Raw genomic sequence first — 15,604 nt, 5'->3', positions numbered from 1 at the left:
AGGGACAAAAATTTTTAAATTTCCGCTGCCTTCTGTTTGCTTTTTCTGTCTTCCAGGTTTTCAGCAGTGTATATTACTTTGGTAATTAGAAAAAATAATAATAGATGCCATTTATAAAAATTAATCACTATCCAGATGGCTTCTTTTTGCACAACTTGACAAGCAAATCTTAAAATGCAAGTGGAAAGTCAAGAGATCCCCAAAAGCCAAAACAACCTTGAAAAAGAAGAAAGAAGTTGGAGAACTCACACTTCCTGATCTCAAACCTCACTACAAAGCTAGAGTAATCGAAACATATGGTAGTGGCATCAAAAAAAGGTAGACACAGAGACCAATGGAACAGACACGAGGTCAGAAATAAACCTCACATTACAGTCAACTGATGTCCATAAGGGGGCTAGGACAATTCACTGGTGGAAAATGGTCTCATCAAGTGGTGCTGGGACAACTGGACATCCACATGCAAAAGAATAAACTTGGACCCTTACTTTACACTATATACAAAAATTAACTCAAAATGGATCAGAGACCTCAGTGTAAGAACTAAACTTAAAAACTCTTAGAAAACATGGAGATTTATCTTCATGACCTTGGATTAGGTAATGATTTCTTAGCTATAACACCAAAAGCACAAGCAACAAACAAAAAATAGATAAATTGGACTTACAATTTAGAACATTCGTACTTCAAAACATACTATCAAGACACTGAAAAGACAACCTATAGAATGGGAGAAGACTTTGCAAATCACACATCTGATAAAGGATTTGTATCTAGAATATATAAAGAACACTTAAAACTCAGTAATAAAAAGATAAATAAAACCCAATTTTAAAAATGGGCAAAAGATCTGAGTAGACATTTCTCCAAAGAAGACAGACCAATGGCCAATACATGAAAAGATGCCCAACATCATTAGCCATCAGGAAAATGCAGATCAAAACCACAATGAGATACCACTTCATACCCACTGGGGCAGCGATAATCAAAAAGACGTACAATAAAGTGTAGCCAAGGATGCAGAGAAATTGAAAGAAACTTCATACACTGCTGGGGGGATGTAAAATGGTGCAGCCACTATGGAAACAGTCTGGCAGTTACTCAAAAGGTTAAACACAGAATCACCATAGGACACAGCAATTTCACACCAGGTATATGCCAAAAAGAACTGAAAACCTAAGTTCACACAAAACCTCATACCCCTCAATGTTCGTAGCAGCACTATTTCGAAATAATCAAGATGTGGAAACAACCTAAATGCCATCAACAAAGAATGGATAAACACACTGTGGTATATCTATGCGATGGAATATTATTCGGCTATAAAAAAGAATGACGTTCTGATACATGCTTCAATATGGATGAATCTTAAAAACACGATGCCAAATGAATGAAGCCTGACACAAAAGTCACATATTGTATGATTCCCCTTATATGAAATATCCAGAACATGTAAATTACAGAGACAGAAAAATTCTATAGAGATAAAGTGGTTGTTAGGGACCAGGAAGCAGGGAAATAGGGTCTGAGTGCTGATGGGAATGGGGTTTGTTTTGGGGGTGATGAAAATGTTCTTAAATCGACTGAGGTGGTGGTTGAACAAACTCTGGGAGTATGCCAATCGCCACTGAATTGTACAGTATGTAAATTCTACCTCAATAAACCTGTCATAAAAGTTAATCTCTGGGATGCAGGTGCTTGCATCTGCCTCTGCAGGGCTGTTCTGAGGACCTGGGTGACTATCCAGTCGGCAGTGCTAACCAACCACCGTGATCTACACAGACGTCAGCAGCGCGTCTCGGGAGTTCTCAGCATGTCATGAGCCCCGTTCTGACAGACTCAGCATCGCCAGCAGCACCTGGTGTACGGGGACACCACCATAGGTGCTGCATATAGAAAGAAACATGACCTAGTCTCTGCCGTACGTAGGGCAGCTGGGTGTCAGAGCTGCTCACAGGGAAGGGCCCCAGCATGAAGGGCAGACCAGGCCCCAAGCCCAGCTGGTCCTCCCACGGCCACTAGAGGGAGCTGGTCCCCACCCCCGCCCCACCAACCCCCTGGGAGTCAGGCACCATGTCTCACCCTCCCCATCTCTGATCTGACCTCTGACCACCCTCGTCCCTTTTCTTTAGGCTCCAGCCACACTGCCCTCATCGCTGGCCCTCACGCAGGCCAGAGCGTGCATCCCATGGCGCCTCTGTACCCACCGCCGCCTTGCCAGTCACACACTCCCCCTGGGTACCAATGAGCAGGTCTCTGCTCAGCGACTAAAGCAGAGGGGAGAGGAAACCATCCTGCTTCTTGCTTTAGCTTCCTTCCAAGCACTCACGCCTCCTGGTCACAGAAGCATTCGTCCCTCCACCTGTCTTCCCCGAGCTGGGCTGCCAGCCCCACGAGGGCTGGGCCTTTCTCTGCTCAATGCCACAGCCCCAGGGGCTTAGCCCCAGGGGCTACACCAGGGACAGACCCGTGGAAGGTGCTCAAATCAGCAGCAGAGCTGCCCAGACCTCGAAGGTTCTCTTGGGCACACAGATGCCTGGTTCCAGAGGCTGCCTCGCCCAGAGCACAGTCCTGTCGGAAAAGACTCCAGAGATGTTTCTGCTATGAAGGAACTAAAACTTAAAAAATCCCATCTGGATTTCTGACCTGGTCCAAGTCCAAATATAAAAACAACAGGCAGACGGGGATGAAAGGCAAACTGCACACAACAGGCCACGGAGGTCAGCTCTGGGAAGCAAACGCAGATCCATGGCCCAGGTTCACGGCCGCCCCTGCAGATACGCAGTCTCCTCCTGGCCACATCATCACCCTGGCCTCGCACTGCCCAGGTCATCCATCTCAATCCCCTGTTTCACAAAAGACTTTTTAAACATGGCACCGGTCATGATTTTAGGGACGTACTCATTTGCACACCCCGACTCCTGCAGGCACACGTCTAGGACGCAGACCAATGATGCCCTCGGCATAGTGCTCTTTGCAGGGATCTTTTTCAAGCTTACTTTAACCAGAATACAAAATTTCCCGGAGTTCCTTCTGAATGATAATCAGGATCTGCAGCCTGTCTCCCCAAAAGCCATGACAGTTATGTTTTAATCACTTCCAAACAGGCTTGTAGTGGCTTAATCCACTGAGGACGCAGGCTTATTGCAACAGGCAGCAGGCCATCCCGGCCAGGTGCAGCGCCAGACGCGGCACGGGGTGTCACCCCCCTCCCCCTGGCGGTGACAACGCCGTCTTCCGCCCAGACCGTCTCCATGCAGCTTTCTTCATGGGGACAAAGGGAGGGAGAAAACAGAACTTAACAACCCGGCAGAGTCTGGTCCAATAAACTGGAAGAGGAGACGTGAAATCTGCTGGTGGGGAGGAACGGGTACCCCCCCAGTGACCCGACCAGCCTGCCTTGGGCCAGCATGCTCACGTGCGGAGGCCCCTCTCTGGATCTTCACTCTGGAAAGCATGACGTCTGCCATTCCTTCTTTCAAGGGTCATTAAACATATAAAGGATCTCATCCATAAACTGCTCTCTTCCCCGGGCAGCACCAGCTGTTCACCCTGGAAGAGACTCAGGGCATTTCTGGAGGATGCTAGCGAAAATGACCACAGGACGAAACCCCAGCAAAGAGGAGACAGGCTAGGTCTTTGCGTTCTCGAACCCACAGGATACCTGTGCTCACATCTAAACTTGAACCACAGACCTGCCCGTGGACCTCCGTCCCGGCTCTGCCCTGTCTGTGCCCCGGTTCCAGCACCTGGCACCTTGAGGACAGGGAGTCGCATCTGATGCCATCCTCACGCTTGCAGACGGGCACTACTGTTCTCCCACTTTAATCCGAGCCAGGATTTGAATCCAGGAAGCCAACTCCAGAGCCCACCACGCCCCTGCACCCCGTAACACCGCATTACACACAAGAGATGTTCGGAGAATGTTTCAAGTAATGCCTGGCTTAGCCAGAGCCAGAGGGTTTTTTTTTTTTTTTTTTTTTAAACAGGAAGCAGAGGTCAGGTCACAATATTTTAAATAGTGACAGTCCTGAGGCGTCAGGATCAGCAGGGGTAAAGCTACAGAGGGAGACAGGACAGGGGCCAAGACAAGAGGTAAAAAAAGTACAGATGATGGAGAACAGAGAAAGCAAGCAAGCAGACTGGCTGTGGTTCCTCAGAAAGGTCGCGCTGGTCCCAAGGCCGGGGCGTGCCAGCCGTGAGGATGTCGGCTGGACCTCACCCTGGCCTGGTCAGGCTCACGCTCTGCACCAAGAACAACCGTTCCTGGGTCAGATCCCTATGGGGATCCCCTGGGAGGCGGCCTTTGCTGGGACCTCCTCAGATTTAATCAGTCGGAGGTTGGATGATCAGGGCCTAGAGCCAAGACGGACATTCTGAACAGCAGCAAGGATCACACAGGTAACGTGGATGGAGGTGTTCTGTCTGAACCACCAGGACAGGTCATCCTCACCCCTGGGTCCCCACGGCGGCTCTGGGGACCACTTATATCAGCATCCAGCTCACAGGTTCCTCCCCCCCACCCCATCCTCCCAGGGCCCCCTTCCCAAGACTCGGACCCTGGAGGTCCGGGGTGGGGCAGAAGCCTGCCTTGTCTGCGGGCCACACGCCCTCCCGGCTGGTCCTGAGGCACAACCTCGGGTGGGCACTGCCAGCCCCGCTCCCTCATTCAGCACCTCTGTGCGCAGGCAACCTCCTGACACGGGGACTCCCCTGGGAGCAAAATGCTGACAGTCCGACTGCGTGGGGAGTAGATTCTAGATGGAGGAGGAAGACCGAAACCAAGCAAATAAACACACAACAGTTCCAGGCAGTGCAAGCTGAGAGAAGGTGTCCGGCCGGGACGAGGAGCTGGGCTGACGGGACTCAGCCTCCAGTCACGTGCGCCCATCCTTGGAATAAACCTCTATACACAGACAGACAGACAGACAGACACAGAGCTGCACCCACTGGCTCCGTCTCTCTGCAGAGCCCCGACAGACACAGAGCACCCCTTTTACTACTTAGACGTGGCCTGTGGAGAACACTCTGGTGCCTGAAAGACAAGGTCGCCTTCCTCACCGACACTCTTCTGTTCAGAATACCAAAGTGGGTGTCCAGGGGAGAAGAAAAATTCTTAACAAAATAAACTCAGCAATTTAAGTTGTTAAGAATCAGCATTTCGGGATGGGCCCCAAAATGACACTCTCCATTTCAATTTTTTAAAAGGTAAAACACGTGAAGGTTTTGTTTGTCCTGAATCAGCCCTGTGAGAAGGCAGCTGCGCTCCACGTCAGGCCCAACAGCCACGGTCAAGGTGGAGAAACTTTTGAAAATGTCCTTTTAAGAGAAGTTGTCTGTGGCGCGCACTGTCATCAAAGCCAGGGGTCAGCTGGGCTGGCGGGGGCTGCAGAGGTGGGCGTTTTCCACAGCTGCCTGCCCCGGACCTGGCATCGGGTCTGACCGGGTGAGGATGCTGTCAGAGCCTTTGCCGGCCGGGGTTACCTTTGAAGCCCTATTGTGACTCAGTCAGAGCCATCAAAACTGCAATTCGCACGCGGACACGGACAGACGTTGGAATAAAGCCTCGAGGCTAAGCTGGAGCTTGAGAAACCACCACGGAGAAGAGGGCTGCCCCCACCCCCCCAGCCCCTCACCCGCCCCCTCGACAGCCCCAGCGAAGAGCCGCAGAGCCCCAGCCCCTCCCGCCCGTCCTCGCTTCCAGGACTCTCAGAATCTGACCACCGGCCAGCGCAGGCAGGGGCAGCAACATGAGAGGAGGATGAGCAGGGCTGGCCGGAGGGGCCCACGTGCCCGCTTTTCAGAGCCTCCTCTGGACTCCCCCCACCTCTGTGCTCCAGCAAGAGCGGGACCGCCCTGAACACCAGTCTGCAAGGTGCCGAGAGTTCACTCCGGCTGCTCCCAGCCTCGAAGGTGGGGCTGGGCCCCTGGGAGGCACTCCGGGCCGTCTAGCCTCCTCACCCTCCCCGGAACGCAGCATTGAGGCCCCTGGACCAGCCCCTAGGCTTTGCTCTTTTGCCCACAAGAGCCTGAACCCCAAGATCTGCCCTACCAGGGATAGACCGACCAAGACCCTCATCCTCACCTTGACCAGCTCCTTGAATCTGGGGTCGTCCCTGGAGGTGGGGTCGATCACCCTGCGTTCCTCGTTCTCCTCTGGGGGACAGAGGACAGTCAGGTTAGTGTCAGTGGGGGCGGGCGGCTTCCCTCACACAGATGGGGGGCGCTGAGAGCAGACCCCCGTGGTCCTCTCAGTAAGCACAGACCAAATCAAACGGCCCTGCAGCAGTCACGCGGCCCGGGCGGGCGGCCGATGCGCAGACCTGCCTTCCGGGAGGCGATGGGGTGTCCACCCCCATCTTTTGGGGACATGCACACAGGTCTGAATTGGATCTGTGGGAAAAGCTCCCTCATCCACCATCACTCTCTGAGAAAGCTTGCCACTGCGTAAGGAGGTATGGAGACAAATCTTAGAAAGAACCGGAAAAAAAAAAAAGAAGATGTCTCACGGCAAACTGTTCACCCATATCTTTTTCTGTTTATCTGTTTGTTCCTCCCTCCGCATTCTGGCCTGACCCATGGACCACGGGCTCCAACGAGCGCGTACGGAGGGGGAGACGTGGTGCTGGGGAAGGGGCTGGCAGAGGGGCGAGACCCACAGGGTCAGACACGGTGCGGAACAAAGCTGACGGGGCATTAAAAGGAAAGGAAGGAGACACAGTGCGGGCTCCAGGTGGGAGCCAGGGCCCCCAGGACGTGCAGGTGGTGATGACCCGCACCCGGGACCGCCTAAGCTCCCACGACTGGGGCGCTGTCCACGTCGGTGGGAATGAAATGACTTTGAGTGACAGAGGCTTCACCACAGCAAAATTTAAAACCTGACCAACTATGTTTAGACCTGATGCTTCAGAGAGATGCTGCAGGTAACATGCAGGGGACCACATGGCGGTCCCTTGTGATGTCCCTGCTGAGGGCCCTCAGCAGCCTCCCATCACTCCTGAGATCAAGGCCGGCATCCTCCCCCGTGGCCGCCCTCTGTGGCCTCTTTCCCCAGCTCTCCTGGACACTCTCCAGTCCAGCCCTTCCGGCCTCCACTGACTCCTTGACAGCCTCTCAGCACCTCCGGCCCCTGGGCCTCGGCACCTGCGGCTCCCTGTCCAACACTCTCCCCACACTTCACGTCCCCTTCACCCTTCAGCTCTCAGCTCCAGGTGCTGACCAGGCCAGTTCTTCTCAAGGCCACAGAGCTACAGGGGCCAGCAGAATCTTACAGCGCAAAGTAAGCCCCAAGAGTAGCTACTGAGCAAAATACTAAGGCAGGGAGGTTAGGGCCCAGGGAAAAGCAGGTCCAAGGCACAACAAAAGCCTGCCACACAGTTAAGAGAAATCCGGTTTTGAGCACTCCTGCTGGCCTAGAGCAGGGTTCTCAGCAGAGCAGCTGCGCCCCCTCACCCCCCGCACCTCCTCCCAGGGGACAGGACATGCAGCCACGCCTGCAGACATTTTTGGTTGTTCCAACTGGTAGAGAGGGGGATGCCACTGGAATCTAGTGGGTAGAGACCAGGGGTGCTGATCAACACCCCACAACACACAGGACAGCCCCACCATAAAGAATCATCCAGAGCCAACCATCCACAGTGCCAAGCGTGGGGGTGGAGGGAACCCTGTTCTGAATCAGGGTCATTTTCAGACTGTGCTCATCCCAGTTTCCCCTCAAAGAGGGTCACCTCCCTGGGCAGCAGTTCCAACCAGACTGAAGACAATGTACCACCGCCAACAGTGAAGGGACTGCTTCCGAGAGGAGAGGGGAAGACGCAGGGGACCCCAGGGGCAGCCCCAAGCTCGTCCAGCACTGGGCGTCAGGTCAGCCGGACTGAACCGGCGTCTGTGTTTCTCCCCCACGAGCTCCTTCTGGCCTGGCCATGTGCTGGGAACCACGACACAGGGATAGGTCAGGACTTCCCTTTGAACCAGGGTTTGGAAACAGTGGAATGTTCCAAGACTGTCTTCCAGAGCCAACCAATCTCAAAACACACTTTAAGGAACGCGTGTCCAGGCCATCGCCCATCAGTGCCGGCTGTGACTCGGTCCCCAGGCGGTAGGTGTGGGTGTGGGGCCGTCACCACTTGGCAGGTGCCACCTCGCAAGCCCCTGGCACTGGGGCTGCTCTGGCCCGTGCAGAGATGGGGGGGGGCATGTATTAATCGTGTTACTTATTTTCTGTATTCTCTGATGCTTTGACATCTTGGGGCCTTGGGGGCCTGGAGGGTCTGCCCCTCCCAGAGCTAGCTGATTCCCAGGACAGCAAACGTGTCCCCTATGAGTGCCTTTCAAATGCAAACGACAGTGCAGAGCCCACATCCCCCAACCACCTCTTGTACTGAGGGCCCTCACACTCCCAGCCTGTAGCCTCTGCCCTCATCACCCCAAGGCCAGGTACAGACAACTCAGAGTGGCCCCTGAAGTGACCTCAACCAGACAATCCAAACCTGCTCCTCTGCCTCCCCGCTGTTTTCCGTGAAATCCACAAGAAAGGCTTCTGCCCACATTTCCCCCTCACTCTCTGCCTCCTGTCCAACCCCAGCGCCCTCCCTCCTCACCGTGGGAACCATGCGTGTAGCAAACCATCTTTTCAGCAGCAGGAGTCTCCTGATCCGCACTTCAATAATAGCGAAACTGACATTCGAAATCAGAGCGGCAGAAACCTACAGCGGAAGGCTGGCTTTTCCACTACAGACTTTCCCAAACATGACCTTGAGCTGAGAGTGCAGACTCTCAAATGCCACCCTGTGTGACATCTGATCAAATGGCCACGACCCCCCAGTGAACCACACCCCCCGGCAGCTCAGCTGGCCCACGGCAGGGAGCTGGCAGGACCCACGGTACCGAGCAGGGTGTCTTCAGGGTGAATCTCCACCGAGGCAGGGGACATCGGCAAGTTGATGGCATTTTTGCCTTCTTCCTGCAGGTCACTCACTGTTGAGCAGAAAGAGAAAGGAAAAAGCCGGTCAATATAAATGGAATATTGTGGCCTCACACGTTGGCAGGGGAAACACGGAGAAATCAACTCCTGTTTTTTAAGCACTTAACAAACATTCCTAAATGGCTTGCTGCCCAGAAAAAGAGTCCAAGGAAAAATGCTCCGGACCAAGAATACATTCTGCAATTGTTCCCCCAGCCAAACAGTCCCCGCGTCCCGCCAAGCCCTGCCAGGGCTTCACTGCTTTTTGGAATACATGACGAAGACGCAGAAGCTTCTGGATGCTTCCAGATCCGCCCACGGCTACTGATACGGACAAAGCCTGGATCACAGCGACAGGGCCTGAAAAGGCAGCTCCCCTCCCCACCTGGACGGCTGTGTCCTCAGCTGTGGACTCCGGGTGTGAAGACCCCCAACCCCAGCACACACACAGGCGAGCCCAGGTTCGGGGACAGAATCCTGAGGGGCTGACACCAGGTGATGCCCAGGGTCGGGGGCAGTGGAACAAGCAACAGGATCTAACAAACTGGATCAGAAGTCAGTTGGCAGCACAGGATCCCTGTCTAGAGGGCAGTCGGTGGACAGTCGCAGGGCCCCCAGGGCAATGCGATGGGAGGGGTAGCGTGGATCCTGCCGTGCAGAAAGGACCCCTCGATCCCACAGTAGAGGGACCCCTGGGAAGCACCCTGAGTCACACCAGCCCAGCTGCCATCAGACTCCAGGCTCCGGCCCCGAGATCCCACTCAGAGGGTACAGGTGAGGCTGGGCACCTGCCGCCTTCCCAGTCCTGGCTGAGAACTGCTGGGCAACAGTCCCTGACCACGTGCCACAAAACCAGCCCTCTCCGTCAGCGATCACCAGTGACACAGGCAGAGGACCCTCCCCCCCGTAACAAAACGTCCTCAGAGGTGGAAACCCATGTCCTCTTTCCATACCCTTGAACCTTGAACACTTCCAGTTCCAGGACTCGAAGGGGCAGGGGGCAGAGTAGCCAGGGGACAGGTCATGGTGGCCCAACCCCAGGCACCTCTGGTAACCTCTCTCCCCGTTTCCTTAAAACATCAGGGCCCCTGGAAGAATCGAATGAAATGACAAACGTCAGGCCCCAAGCCCAGAGCCGAGCACACGGCGGGCTCTCCGGACTCAGCAATAGACCCAGCTTTGGGGACCAGCCACCCTCTGTCCCTCACAAGGGAGACACAGCTTCTAACATCAGGAAGGCCCTGACACAGGACTGATAAGAAACGGGCTCTCCTGCACAACCATGGTCTACAGCAGTGATGATTTACACAGCGATTCGCAGACCAAAGGTGGAAACCGCCCAAGTGTCCACTGATGGATGAAAGGATAAACAAATGCGGTCCCGACATACAATGGAATGTTATTCACCCATAAAAAGGAAGGAAATGCTGCCACAAACCACCACGTGGGTGAACCCTGAAGACATTATACTAAGTGAAATAAACCAGACACAAAACAGCAAATCCTGTTTGATTCCACTTACGTGAGGTCCTGAGAGTCAAATTCACAGCAACGGAAAGGAGAAATTATGGGGAGGGAGCGTTTAACGGGGACAGTTTCAGTCTGGGAAGATGGAAAAGTTCAGGAGATGGATGCACAACAATGTGAATGTACTTAACACCACTACTGAGCTGTCCACCTAAAAAGGAGTAAGAGGGGCTAAAAATGCTAAATTTTGTTACGCATATTTCACCTCAATTTAGAAGAAGAGAGGGGAGAAGGTGGGCCCCTCCCAACAACATTGCAGCCTGGAGGTCAGCCCGCAGCAGGAGCAGGCGCAGTCCCCGCCCCGCCCACCCCCCTGCAGGGCACAGCCTAAGAGCAGAGCCCACGCACAGCCACCTTTGTCTCCCCAAATCCTGAGCTGCCCTCAGTGCAAGAAGCAGACACATGTTACACACCTTCGGGGCAAATGAGCCCAAGATCAGCCCGCGCCCCAGTCTCCTAACAACATTCCAAGATTCCCCCCCCCCCCCGTCACTTGGGCACGTTGAGAAAACAGAGACCAAATTTCAGCTATTGTTTTTACTCTATTATGAGTTACAAAGAGTCTTTTAACCCACAAAGAGCTTCCAAAGGTAGAAAAGGGAAGGAGGGAAATGGGGTTTTTCACAAAAAGTCCTTGCGTATGTGAGAGGCATGTCTGTAAACTGGGGATGCGGGTGCAGGCAGCGGCGGGGGGCTCCCCACTCCCGGTTCCTGGGCCAACATCACAGGAGGACAGAGAGGCCAGGGGGGTCCCCGTGGGTCAAGGCTGTCTGCGATGGTTCTGTTCGCAGCAGAGGAAGAACAAAAGACCCTGGTTCCCTGTAGGCGGAGGGCTGCACAGGTGGGCTTCGGGGCACAGGTGAGCCATGCAGGTGAGTCCTCACCTTGAGCCTGTACCTCCTCTCAGAAGCCCTGGAGCTGTCGCACAGGTCATCCAGTTGCCTGGACATGGGATGAGGACTGGAACGACCGGAGGGGTGGGGCGGGGGGGGGCTGTTGCGGCGATAAAGAGATGCTTCCAGGAGCCCGGCTGCCTGATCTCAAACACAGGGAGAGGGGAGGAGAACGGGCACGGCATTTCAAAGCAGAGAAACTGGGTCACATGAAAACAGAGACATTTCCACACCGGCCTTGAACATCAAAGATAACACTAAACAGGACCCGGGATCTCACAGCTTCAATAAAGGAGAAATGCTCTCCCAGAACCGCCCAGGCTCGGGCCAACGGGACATTCCACAGGCCTGTTAAGCATAGGGCAGAGGAAAACAAGGATGGTCTGGGGCCTGGAGCCCCGGGTTCAGGTCTCACTGTGCCACGTGCTGGCGTGTGGCCTCCAGCCAGTTCCTTCATCTTGCTAAGCCTCAGTGTCCTGGTCTGTAACGTGGGGATGGCGGCAGCACCAACCTCGCAGGGGCTTCTGAGGAAGAAGTGAACTCATCCCAGGGAGAACCAGGGAAGGCTTCCCGGAAGAGGCAGCAATTGAACTTGGCCTTGAAAGATGGCAAAATCCAAAAAAGGGACTTTGGGAATCCAGGTAAAGTATGTGGGTGGCAGATCAGAGCTGGGACTCTGGAAGTGACACTGCTGAACCACAGTGCCCCTTTGGGACTCTGCTGCTGTTCGCGGGCTGGGTTCTCTGAGGGACACAGCCCCTTCACCGAGGGGCTTTCGGTTGAAATCTGATTATCGTCTTATGAGGGTCCGTCCGACATTTGGAAGGAGGGGCTCCCCTTGAACCATGGCTTTTCCCCAAGGACCCCGCTCTGCCAGGTCAGTGGCTTTCTGCTAATCCTGGGAATGCCTTGGTTTTGAAAGGACTGGTCCTTTTGCCAGAAAGTCACACACTTCAAAGACTCGAAACGCTGCCTCTCTTGGGTCACAGAGAAAGATCCCCAGGCTTCTGGCGTGCACGACGGGTGTGGGCGCTCAAAGGGGCTGGGGCTCGCGGTCACAGGGCCAGGGATTCATCACTTTTTTAAGTGCCTGCCGTTGTCTGGAGATGAATGCCCTTGACCACACTAAACCCAGCAGCCGACTGCAAGGGAACTGAAGCCATCGCACTTCCGATGCACCAAAGTTCACCTTCCAGCAGTGACACCCTGGGCCGCGGGCCGCAAGGGGACACAGGGCTGGGGAAACGCCAGGAGGGAGAGAGGATGGAGGCAGGCTCAGGGGGCAGCCGAGGGGGAGCATTTGGCAGCACAGGTGCCCCGTAGGGACAGCTACTCCTCGCTCAGCCCAGCGGCACGGTGTGGGACGTGCAGACCACAGTCACCAGATCTCAGGAGCTTTCAGAAAAAGCTGGAAATCTGAGGTTTTGTGTGGATTCTCCCAGTTTATAAATGTGAACAAGTAATTCAAATACTGTGGCCCAACCAGGGGCCACCGGTTTACAACCCTAAGTCACAGTAAATGTGCAGCCCACGTTCCTGCCTGTCAGTGGGACAGGGTCACTAACGTTTCCTGAGCACCTACTGTGTGCCAAGCACCTTCCATGCCTTCCATTCATCTGATATCCTAACAAGTCTGCGAGGGAGTGGCGGGGTCCTGGCGGGGTCCTGGCTGGGTCCTGGCTGGGCTGATGTCTGCCAGATGTGAAGGCACCTAATGGACACCACCCATGAGCCCTGGAGTCAGAAATGAACCCAGTTCTACCTGTTCTTGCACTCGCTATGCTCAGCTAAGTCCTCCCAATCTTCAAGCTTCAGCTTGCTGGCCGCCTCTTCCAGGAAGCCCTCCTGGGTGCCCCCTCCCATCCCAGGCTCCCCTCTGCCTGGCTCGCATCACACAGCCAGCTCTGTAACTATCTCTTTCTCAGACCGTCTGCCCACACCAGTGCTAACTCAGCCCCTGTGCATAGTAGTTTCTTTTATTTGAAGAGCAGCACAATGAAAAGCTTAGAACCCGGGAGCCAGTCTGCAGGTTTCAGATCCCAGCTCGGCCATTGACAAGCTGGGTGAGCCTGGGTAAGCTACGTAATTGCTCTGTGCCTCAGTTTCCACCTGTGACACAGGGCCTGGTACACCCCAAAGAGAGGCTATGCGCCGGCAGAACCATCTCTCGGTCAGTGCCAGCTGCTGAATGGAGGGAGGCGTGAGAGTCTCCAAAGCCTGCTCTCTTTCCGTCACTCCACCCAGGGCCTGGGCAAGGCTTGAAAACAAACCCCACCTCTCCTATTGGAATCACAAGCGCATAAAAAGGAGGAAAGAGCATCGAAAACGAAAACCTCAAACATTTCACAAAGAGCCGGCCGTTTACACCCCAGGCCAAGCACAAAGGCTCCATCTTTGATTTTTTTTTAAATCTTCTTTGTACGAGTTCCACTTATTTATTTATTTATCTATTTATGCCCAGGCTCTTTCCTCCCAAAAAGGCTTTTAGGCAGCTTTTTTTTTTTTTTTCTTTTTCCCTTTTGACATTATTAGGAAAAGGCAACTTTGAAAGCAGATTGCCTTAAAGAGCAAGGTGATCTGCGAAGGTTAGCACAGATCTGAAGACACACAGGTTCTCACTCCAAGAGGGGCACGGAGCAGGAGGCGGATCACGACGCACCCCCCGCAAAGGCAGGCGCGGGAAGCTCGCCGGGGCTCACCTGCGGGGCTCAGCAAAGAGCAGAAAGACCTGGTGGCGGGTGAGCCGCGACCCTCGGGGGCTGAGGCGTGACCACTCCGTTTCTCTGACATTTTTCTAAGTGTGTCATTTCAACACAGCAGAGATGGTTTCCCACCAATGAGGCTTTTTACACCACATCTACCCGTCCTGGTTTTCGTAGAGAACAAAAGATCAGGGGGAGAGATTCCAGCGGGCCCCTCTGAACCGAGATCAAAGACAAACCCCAACAAAAACGGCCGTGCTGGCCCCACCCGGATCCGCGTCTGGAAGAGCTTGGAAATGGCAGGAAAGCTGTCTCAATTTTGGACACTTCAGCAGCCTTTCTCAAGACGTACCCACTCTAGTTAGAACTGATCCCACTCAAAAAACGGAGTGGTCCTCAGAGTTGCCAGGAAAAATAAAGGAGGATAAAGACAAACCCATCTCTCCGTGAGTTTGAGGCCCCCGCCGGCCGGGGAGGTGGGGCAGGGATTAGCTCTGAGTGTCTAAGTAGGACCTGACAAGGTCGCTGTAAAATGAGGCTTTGCAGGCCTCCGCCAGGAAGGGCGCGCTTCCTACGAACCTCCAGCTCCCATCTGCACTCAGTGGGCTTGCTTCTCCGCAGGTGTTACAATTTATGGGAATAACTAAATCCATCAGCCATGAAGGTCTTCTGAACAGAGCAGTTCTTCTAAAAATAAACCAAAGTGTACTTCGTGTGATGATCTCACAGTTCAGTGGAGTTAAAATGGGGCCCAAATAAGACTGAAACAAGAATGCTGACATCCACAGACAGGACAGCCAGGGGTCAGCGAAGCAGGACAGCCCTTCCCGGCAGGTACCCAAAGCCTAGGTGACCAGAACAAGCGACCGATCACCAAGCAGGTGAGTGAGTCCCCGCCGCTCACCCTCATAAAGGCCTGAAAATGTGAGGCCCGGCCCTTCTAGGGGGTTAAGAACTCAGGTTCCATCTCTAAGATTCTGGGGATGACAGTGGATGGATGGCCACGTCCTGCCCAGGTGGGCAGAGCGAACAGCCCCCGAGAGAGCAGCTGCCCTTCCTGGCCCAGATGTGGGGAAAGAGAGAAATTACTTCCAGCATCCGTGCAGCTCAACCTCAGAGAAAGGGCCTCTTGACCTTCAAAGTGGAGGATCTGGTTTGTTTTTTTAACTGAGGGATGAGATTCTCACCTTGTCACGAGGACGCCAGCCGCTCGTAATGAGCTCAGTGTATTTATGTACATTTAACTCGCTGTAATTTCTCGGCGGTGCGTGAGTTTCTGATCTGCACTGACAAGAGCGTGAGGACCAGTCAGCCTGAAACACCTGATTTACGGGGTTTTCTCTGCTGGGGCACAAGGTTCCATCCCATTTGATGAAATAAGATGAGAGGCTAAAATAAATGTGTGAGCATTTCAATAAGGCAAGATCCACAGGAGGTCAGCAGGCGCTACTGGCTGCGCACTGAGAGCTCGCAGCTGAAGATCTGTCCTGTTGAGGCAGCGGCGAGCCCCGGGTTTCACA

The 15,604-nt window shown here is 54.0% G+C and overlaps 1 protein-coding gene across 4 annotated transcripts in view; it reads right to left on the bottom strand.

Moving 5' to 3' along the window:
* Positions 1 to 15,604, bottom strand: part of PARVB (parvin beta) — a 93,295-nt gene that overhangs the window by 34,519 nt on the left and 43,172 nt on the right. For all 4 annotated transcript variants that reach the window (XM_074375671.1, XM_074375670.1, XM_010960178.3 and 1 more), the window contains exons 2-3: positions 8,887 to 8,976; positions 6,086 to 6,156 (exon numbers count right to left, since the gene is read on the bottom strand). In XM_074375671.1, coding sequence (XP_074231772.1) covers positions 6,086 to 6,156; positions 8,887 to 8,976 — 161 coding nt within the window. The remainder of the gene's footprint in view (positions 1 to 6,085; positions 6,157 to 8,886; positions 8,977 to 15,604) is intronic.

The sequence above is a fragment of the Camelus bactrianus genome, chromosome 12, assembly GCF_048773025.1.
Source record: "Camelus bactrianus isolate YW-2024 breed Bactrian camel chromosome 12, ASM4877302v1, whole genome shotgun sequence".
In the NCBI taxonomy this organism is placed as follows: Eukaryota; Metazoa; Chordata; class Mammalia; order Artiodactyla; family Camelidae; genus Camelus; species Camelus bactrianus.
The sequence above is the reverse complement of the archived record's forward strand: the minus strand, read 5'-3'. Positions and strand labels throughout refer to the sequence as shown.